Genomic DNA, 9,718 nt, shown 5'->3' on the forward strand with positions numbered 1-9,718 from the left:
GGAAAGCCCCAACATTTGCCAAGTAAAATGCCAAATCGTACTTGATTTAAAGGTAAAGCCTTCAAGGTCATCTTATCTTGCATTCCCCGGAAGTCCCGTTCTTACCCTGAACCGCAGACAAGTCTAAAACAAACAACTTTCACAACTTCTTTGTCAAACTGACATGACTTTCAGTCGTTGGATCAGTAATGGCGATGAGAGCTAAGACTCTGGCTACAACCCAAGCAATTTTTAAAGGTTTCCACTTGAGGAATCTGCAGTTTTTCAAGCCCACAGGTAATATGTCAGATGTAGAGTATAATCAGAAGCTTGCTGATTTGATATTTGCTGTTTATTTTTGTTTTGTTTATTTGCTTATGCCATCGTGAAGCAGCCATCATCTGTCTTTCCATAATTCAAAAGAATCGCTGCTCAAACTGGAAACACAATGATCACCTAATTGGTCTTCATCCAAAAACAATTATCTTCTAATGAGTCCAAGCTGTGCTCAAGATCACTTTTGCCATTTTACAAGCACTTTCCTCACATAACCTTCATGCACACGATTTATACTTTTACCAAATTCTTACTCCTGATCTTTTTAACAATATTTAATAAAGCTAACATAGCTTGTTTCTGTTGAATTTTTCATATTCAACAAACTTACAGAAATGCCAAATTATTTATTAGCACATATTGCATACAGATGGAGATGAGCATGATCATAGATGAGGTGATCATGTTGGTTGAGACCTTAATATTACTAATTATACTTTTACTATAATACTAATACCAATAATGACCAATTCCATGAGATGCTAATGAGGAAAATGAGTTACTATGTCACTGATTTATAAGTTTGATATTCACATGCATGTGGACAGTGACTTCATCTCTAATGGTGAGATTTTCAATGCCTAGCTCTGTTCAAGTGAAAAGATTAATCAGAAACATGAACTTTGCAGCAGCATCTGTAAGCACTCAGCATACCTAGACAGCCTTCGCTCACCAGATTTGCCTTCTTGAGACTTTTTTGAGACTTTCTTTTCTCCAAAATGATGGTCAAGTTTATTGAGCACCATTTTTACACACTGCAGAAGTTCCAGTATACGTCATAGAAGCGCAAGAACAAGGGGAGGGAACGGGACTGAAAGAGGGTGATCTCGAAATGCCTTTAACACCAAAGGTGTGCAAAGGTGCACGATGAGACAGCCTTGAAGGGAATATCTGCCAAGTCGAAATCACATTTTCAATTTTCAGCATCAAAGTCTAGGATTTTTTTATCCGTACCTGGTATTCTAATTACAGACATTTTTTTTCTCAGGTTTCTGCTCAGAAATATAAACACAGATAAGTGTAACAGATTTTGAATTTGTTTTTTTTGTTTTTTTTCTGCACACCAAAGTTGATTACACTGTTGTTTAAAACGGTTTCATCCAAACTGAGTTTGAATTTCTGGAGGACATTTTTAAACTATCAGGTTTTCAACTAATTCACGCAGCATTCAAAAACTGTGACGGTTCATACACTATAATATATATATATTTTTTTAAATTGCAGACATTTAAAGTCGCACATTTTATTTGCCTGTGTTGAACAATGACCAAAATCTGGGGTGATTTATACATGAATGTATTTCTCGCATGCTGTTATCCTCCCCCAGTTGAAGAAGGACTACTTGGAGGGAGTTGGAGACACAGTGGACCTGTGTGTGATTGGGGCCTATCTGGGGAAAGGAAAAAGGACAGGCACCTATGGGGGCTTCCTGCTGGCTTGTTACGATGAAGAAAATGAAGAGTTCCAGTCCGTCTGCAAGGTGTGTGTGTGTTTTTTGTCTTATGTCTATGTAAAAAAAACCCCATAGGCATCCTGTAAGGAATATCTGCGCTCTATAAACATCTTTGAATGGCCTTGCATTCCTGGCGTTCCACATTAAACGTCTCCAGAGACACTATTTTAATATTTTCATCCAGAACAAGTGTGTCAACATTTCCAGGCAGCTGTTGAGTCCTTCAACTCAAAATGTTAATCAGTGTAATTAAATTTTGACCTGTGGCTTTTGATGCATGTAAACGTGTGATGTGTGGGAGGATAGTGAGGAAAGGTCTTTAATAGTGCAGCTAATTTTCTGCTTAAAGATAATTAATTTTGACATATTTTATTGTTTGTCTTCTGTGCAATGCATATTTCACATCTTTGTATTAAGGTGCTCTAGAGTGTGGAGTGTTAATTAAGTGCGAAGGTTTTTCTGTGTGTATGTGTGCTGCTTTTGCCTCTTATGTGTGTGGGAGCTGTGTTTGTGAGTCTGTTTCGTGCTTTGAACTGTCGTGCTTCCCCTCAAATCCGAGTTAGAGGAAAATCGTTGTATCCACAAGTGTGGAGGTGTGACTGGATGCGTCTTGGAATAAGGTGTAAGCATATATTGGAACATGCGTGACCACTTCAGTGTGTGTATTTGTATGTGTATGAGATAATGACAGTGTGAACAAGTCAGAATATCACTCCAGCACAGAGCATAAATTCAGCCTCTCCTCTGTCCTCCTAAAACCTTTCATCTCCATTTTTTTCCATCTCTATAACTTTTATGTCTTTATCCGGAGAAAAGGGATTTAGAGAGCAGCGAACACACACACACACTCTTTCTACAACATCTACTTACACACATTCACACCTGGGAGCTCATTGGTACAACCGTAGCGTTTACGCTTTTGGCCCATGAGATGCTCCAGTGGAGCCGATGGAGGTTAAAGCGACCATTAAAGAGCCACGTTAACTTTTCGGGCAATGCTGGTAGTTTTCTCTTTTTCAAGCTTTTTCATCTGTAAATGGAGTTCATATTTGAGGTCACTATCCTGAGTAAGTACAGCAAGGCAGATGTACAGTGGGGGAAATAATTGTTTGATCCACTGCTAAATTTGTAAGTTTGCTCACTTAAAAAGAAATGAACAGTTTGTGATGTTTGTAGTTGTTTCATTTTAATGGGGCGAGAACATCAACCAAAAATCCAGAAAAAAAAACACGTAAACGTTATAAATTGATTTGCATGTCAGTGAGTAAAATAGGTATTTTGTCCCCAAGCAAAACATGATTTAGTACTTGGTGTTTGCCAGGGAAAATCTAATTGATTCAGAGAAGGCGAGGGAGGAAGTGCTGTGGTCAGATGAAACCAAAATCAAACTCTGCCGTATTTGGAAGAAGAGAAATGCTGAGTACGGTCCTGAGTATGAAGATTGTCCTCACAGACAGGCACGGAGGTGGAAATGTTATGCTTTGGGGCTGTTTTTCTGATAAGGGTACTGGACGGAGCCATGAAAATCTTGCCTGAGAACATCTTTACTTTACCCAGAACACTTTAATGGGTTGTGTAACAATGACCGGCATATCGCTTAACATATTGCTAAAGCAGCAAAGGAAGAAGAAGCACATTAAAGTCATGGAGTGACCTCTGCAAACCTCAATCCTATAGAGAATCTGTGGACAGAGCTGAGGCTTTGATTTGCCAAGCGACAGCCAAGAAGCCTAAAACATTTATAGACTTTCTATAAAGAAGAAAGGGCCAAAATCCCTCCACAGATGTGTGTAAACCCACTGACTAACTGCAAGAAACAGCTTCCCGCTGTGCTTTCCAACAAGGTTTTTTCCAAAAAGTACTGTTTAGTTTGGGAATCAAATGCTTATTTGAGTCAGTGATGTGCAAATCAATTTATAACTTTTATGTAATGGGTTTCATTTTCTAGACTTTTGGTTGGTGGTCTCTCTATTTATTAAAATGAAACTACCATAAAAATTAAAGACCATTCATTTCTTTGTAAATTGAACAGTTCCAAATTCGGCAGTGGGTGAAATAATTATTTCCCAAGCTGTGGATAACAAAAGATGGAGTGAAAATTGTAGAAGTAGTCTGGTTTTTAGCTCTTCATTGATTTTTCTATCTTTTCTTTTGCTCGTGTTGATTTTATCTGTAGTGCTTGAAAATCCTTCATTTTTAGGAGAATTTTTCAGTACATTGTCAGTAATTCTTTGTTTTAGTTTTCCAGTTCAAAGATCCAAATGTCAAAAATGCTGAATGAGCCACAGAGGTGACAGGTTTACAACTATCCTGTCAGCTTGGCCTGCAGCGTCCAGTCTTGCTCATGTTTTAATCCTCCCAACTCTTACTCTCACTTGTTCAGAGTTTGGCTAATTTCAGATCAGATAAAATCTCCAACTGTGTATTGCACTTGCCCCCGTTTTATTTGAGCTCATTTATGTGAAGAGCAAACAATTACATCTATAGCTTCTCTTCTCAGAAGGAGAGGTACAACACACACACATCATGCCCTTGTGTGTCCTGGCTGAAGAAACCTGTATTCACACCTTTGACCTGTGATGACATGCGTTCGTATAGCCCCTCTCGTCAATCATCCCTCAGTTCAATAGCTGCTCTTCACCAAGCCAAGCTGCGGAACCTTGTGTTGGACCTCGTTCCTCTCCTTCAGGGAACAGAAGATACAAAAGTAACTGTCTGTTCCCTTTCAGCTGATTCACTCCGTACAACACATATAGTATGGGACATATATACATGCCCTGCAGAACAGCTACTGAACTGGAGTTGGACCACCAGCATCTTAAGGACAACATGAGCTGTAATGTACAAACGATAAAACCAAACAAAAGTGTGCGGTGATGCCCAACTAGCTGCAGCACAAATATCACCTACAGTTACAGCTTTAAAAAGAGCCTAGGAGTTTGCCCTGGTGGAATGAGCTCCTATACCCTGGGGCGAAGCGAGACCCTTGGTGCTGTACGCCGGTGAGAGAGCTTCTGTAATCCAGTGGGACAGCCTCTGTTTACACAGAGCTCTACCTCTGGCTAGATACGCAAAGCATGAGCTCGATGAATCCAGCTGTGACGCGGAGAATCTGTTGTGCTTAGACAGCAGTGTTGCAGGGCCACCGGCACCATGGTCGTGGGGCAGGGCCAGATAAGCAGCCAGGGACGGCTCCATGTATCGTCCATAGTGACCGTGATGATCACTGTTGTGCATAGAGAAACAGTGTCTCAGAGGACAGGAGAGAACAGTAGATTTCTGCTTTCCTTGCTTCTGTTTAGCATCCATACCAAAATGCAAAGCAAAGCACTGCACAGGAAGACTCTAAATTGGCGCCTTGCGGGCAAATTACACACCAACTGTGCGGTGGAAGCTAACACCAACAGGGTTAGTTAAACTAACTTAAAGCAGTCAGACAACAGAGATAACTAGGAGTAGATAGTTATCCCAACTCAGTAAAAATGTTTTTAGCAAGATGACGAGGATAAGAACTGAGGGATGACTGTGATGACATGGGGTATATGTGTAGGCGGGGCCATACGCATGCTATCACAGGTCATCCACTTTAAAGGCATTAATACAGGTTTCTTCAGCCAGGACACACGAGGGCGTGATGTCCCATACAATATGTGCTGTACTGACTAAATTCTCTGACATGCAACTTGGCAGTTACACTTTGTGCTTTTCTAAAGTCATGTTGGAGCATCACCTCCTCCATGCACAGTAACTTTAAAAATATTTTTTAAAAATACACAGGGACAGTCTTCAAAAGCCAGAGCCAAAAACTGTATAACTAAGTTGCAAGCTGACTGACTGATGTTTTGGCACTTATTGGGCTACTTGTTATATATCAGGCTTGGAAACATTTTGGACTTTGTAGGCAGTGTCATTCATTTTCCATTTTTATTCATGTTGACACATAAAACATGGGAAAGAAAGATGTAAGTGTTGCTGACACTCTCACAGACGTAAAGGCTTAACAAAGCCAATGTTTTCTGGACAGATGCCTTTTTTTCATTAACAGTAAATTTCAGCAAAAGTTCTCAAAGACGAAGGGCGTCATTTAAACCATGTTTACAGAGGAGGCCCTTCAGTTGACTGAGGCAGTCAGGCATTACTTTAGGTCACCTGTGTTTACAGGGTCTTTAGAAAGTCTTAAAATGACTTTAACAAGTAATCAAAAGGCCTAAAGATTATTAAACTGTCTTAAATTTTTTAGGTCACCATGAGAATTTTCACAACTCAGTGGCACTATTCTTGCCTCAAAGACACATTAGATCACATATAGCTGCATTGTTGACTTATTTTTAGGCTCCACTTCAGAAGGAAAGTACCAAATCAATCAAATGACTCATTTAACTGTCTTTGGTGAACAAATGCATTGATATCAGCCTAACCAACGCCAAGAGAAGTGGGGGTATTGCCAGTGGTGCAGCACCTCCAATTGCAAAAGGAAAACTGGGGGTAAAATAAATTAAATTAAATAAACAAAAGTACCTTTTGTATCCCCCTTATAAAAGCATCATGGTTAAATGACGTTACTGGACATCCCTAGAAGTGGTGCATTTTTCAAAATTAGCTATCAGCCAGTACCTCTCACTAGCTAAATGTCCTCATCGACATTTATTGCCTAAACTTCTGAGCACCAAGTCACATTTAGAGTATTATAACCTGCACCCAGATGAAGGTCAGACTTTGGCTTATGAGCTGCCGCTGTGCAGTTTAACACTGTAATCAAGCAGTAATTTCACAGTTCTGCCTTTGTTACCAAAAGGGTACTTATAAATTTGGCTCCATATTTTGATAGGTTTTGGTCAGCAGTGCACAAATAGTTTTATTGTATGTCTTCACTGCTTCGTCTTAACAAACCTCATAGTATGACTGATGTGTGTGTCCGTCGTGTGCAGTTTACTTAGTGTTCTGTTGTGTGCAAGCCACTGTATTTTTTTCTCGGCTGTTCTGAGCGGTTCAGTTCAGTTTTGGGTGTTCATTCGTGTCTGCTGGTTGCAGGACTGACAACCTTTGTAACACACTACAGCACCCCCACCTTCAAGGCCCTTCCCACGGCTCTAAGCGAAGTGTCTGACTGTAAAACAGTCTTAACGGTTTTCCTGATTTCTTTTCCGCTCATTTCCAACTTCTTTAAAGGGCATTTAGCTTTCAAAGGCTTTTTGTTGTTTAAGATGACCAACTTTAACTGTGGTTAAGCTAGACTTGTAGTCAAGACCGCCTAAACCAAGACCAAGAGGGTATCAAGACCAAGACAAAACCAAGATCGTTCTCGAGACCATCTTATTAGATGGGTCTGAAAGTCGTGTAACGTGTTGAACTTGCATTTCAGTTTGAGCAGCACTCAACTCCTGCAGTTGTTTTTGTACAATGAAAGAAAAAAAAAAAACTTCCTGTTTCCTGTCTAAACGTCTCACGTGGACAGCTATGTTCAGTAAAATTGGAGTGTACATACTTTTTCACATGTGTACGAGATGAGTGAGCACATGGAAACACGCCGTTAATCTTTTCTGCAGTTGTCAGTGTGTGCCATGTGACTGCAGCATCCACTTCTCCTGTGTGCTGCACTCATCTTCCTTTTGCTCTCCAGTGTCAGCTAAACAACAAAGGAATAAATGTTTTGTCTTTGACATTGTACACTTCAGTAACCCTCTCTGTAGCCGAAAGCAGAATCTAAACCACATTTCCATCTCCCAAATGTAATTTCACCTGTATGTCCTGTGAAGTGTCCTTGAGTGAGCAGCAGATTTGGGAGCAGTGCTGCTGCTGTGGACACACAGTTCACACAGGCTGCTGTCACAGAGAAGAAAAGGGACACTAATGAAATGGAAGGTGACAGCTGAGAGATACATTTAGCTATTTACAGTCATTTAAATGATTAAAACAAGTGCTTGTAAAGTAATTGTGCACAATGAGAAACCAGCACTCATACACAGTTAAGACTGACTCAGTGGTAATTTGTTAATGACCAGTACTGAAATACTATAGTATTGAGGAAAACAAGATCTAAATCTCAGTCTTCTCCACTTTATGTCGACAGTTTATTAATGTAGCCTTTAATCTGCTAGGTTTTTCTAACAAATACTGGTAGTTATGTCAACACGCATCACATTAAATGATTGTTTGTTGAGTCTGTCTCTGTGAGCCCATTAAAATACCTTAGAAGTGTATTTACAGTTTGCAGTCTTTGGCAGGAGCTTGATATTAGGCAGGCAGGAATGACTCAGAGCAGCAAGCTGAGAGGTTTTCGTCAAAATAGAAAAATAAGAAAGCGTATTGGAAAAGAAAAGTGCTGCCAAACAAATAGGACCTGAGCCACACAACCTTTTCTCCACCATGAAGAAATTGAAAACACACACACACACACACACACACACCTCACAAACGCAAAATTCCCACATACGGGAGAAAGAAAATAGGCATGCAGAGCGTGCAAGAGACGAGGACATTCACGCACAGCTGTCAATGTTTAGTTTTGGATCCATTTTTATTAGTTTCAGTGTTTGTTTGTTACTAAAAGTAATATTAGGGCTAGTTGTCAGGGGCAGGATTTAGACCATGTATTAAAAATACAAACATTTTGTAAAAGCATTTGACATACAGTCGGTCTCAATGAACCGATGCCTCCTCGGGCATGTTTGGCAAGGCGAAAACTAAATAAAACCCATAGATTTCCATCTATTAACTCTGAGCTATTCAGTCCATCACAGGGCAAATGTGGATACAACCACATGTACCCACATTCTCACAGATGGTCACATAAGATATATTAACTTTCCAAGCATGGCTTTGTGGGAGGAAACCACAGGGAACCCATTCAGCCACAGTGAGCGCTCCATTCTCCCCTCAATTGGATGGGGCATTCCCAAGCAGTCGTTTGAATCAGGAATTTTCTTGATGTGACCGTGCTAAGTGCTTGTCCATGTTGCTGCTCATGTACTTCATTTCCACCTAAGTCAGATTTTTTTTTATCTTCTTTGCTTGGTTTTTGTCAAGTTTTAATTAAATATATTTTTTAAATTTGCAACATAGTGAGTCAGTGGGCTTGCAATGAAGCTCACAGTGATCTCCCTGTGTTTTGAGTTATAAAACCAAGAATTAAATCATCAAATTAAGAGTGTTTGCATAATGTAGTGGTTTAAATATTTATCTAACAAACAAATCCCTCTGTGGCTGTGACAGAAAGGGCATCCAGCATAACAATCGGGCAAATCAAACATGTGGACCTGGCTGTGGTCATCAAGAAAAGGAAGCTCAGCCCAGAACTACCAAAATAGAATAATTAATTTTGCTTCGTTGTTGTTGTTGTGTTAAAAAATGTGAATGTTTGTGAGCATTGCCGTTTGCTTTTGTTAACTTGCGCACAAACCCTTGTATTGATTGGATTAAGCTGCTGGGAGACTCTGATTATCCACAAAACAGACTAGTTGTACAGTAATTAGCTTACCTCTACTTCATGTGGAACAGGTGCTCTTAAAAATACATTGCAGTCGGTTTGGTAGAAGACTTGGCCAGCACAGATAACAAATGCATGAACACATGCTTGGATTAACCTCCAAATCTTCTTGAATGCTACCTTTAAAACACACAGTGAAGCCTATCATGGAGATCTGCAGAATACATGCAGATCTGTAAGCTGGGAAATCCTATATTTGCATGACACACCAGCCTGTTTTCCTCCCCCCTTATTCATTGGGTGATTCTTGTGCCTCAGCAGGCTCAGGTCTTTTGAGAGGTGACATGTTGCTTAATGTGAAGTAGGCAGACAAGATGCTCGTGGTGTAGGGAGGGATTTTCTTGCTGTTCTCTGTTTTGCAGCGTGCTGCCAAATGTCTGCTGCCTCACACACATCTAAGACGGAGTGTGTGTGTGTGTGTGTGTGTGTGTGTGTGTGTGTGTGTGTGTGTGTGTGTGTGTGTG

The 9,718-nt window shown here is 40.2% G+C and overlaps 1 protein-coding gene across 1 annotated transcript in view; it reads left to right on the plus strand.

Moving 5' to 3' along the window:
- Nucleotides 1-9,718, plus strand: part of lig1 (ligase I, DNA, ATP-dependent) — a 66,450-nt gene that overhangs the window by 46,962 nt on the left and 9,770 nt on the right. The window contains exon 23 of the mRNA XM_005728935.1: nucleotides 1,643-1,795. Within this exon, the coding sequence (XP_005728992.1) occupies nucleotides 1,643-1,795 (153 nt within the window). The remainder of the gene's footprint in view (nucleotides 1-1,642; nucleotides 1,796-9,718) is intronic.

This window comes from Pundamilia nyererei, unplaced genomic scaffold (assembly GCF_000239375.1).
Source record: "Pundamilia nyererei isolate P.nyererei 1_Seehausen unplaced genomic scaffold, PunNye1.0 scaffold00031, whole genome shotgun sequence".
Lineage (NCBI taxonomy): Eukaryota > Metazoa > Chordata > Actinopteri > Cichliformes > Cichlidae > Pundamilia > Pundamilia nyererei.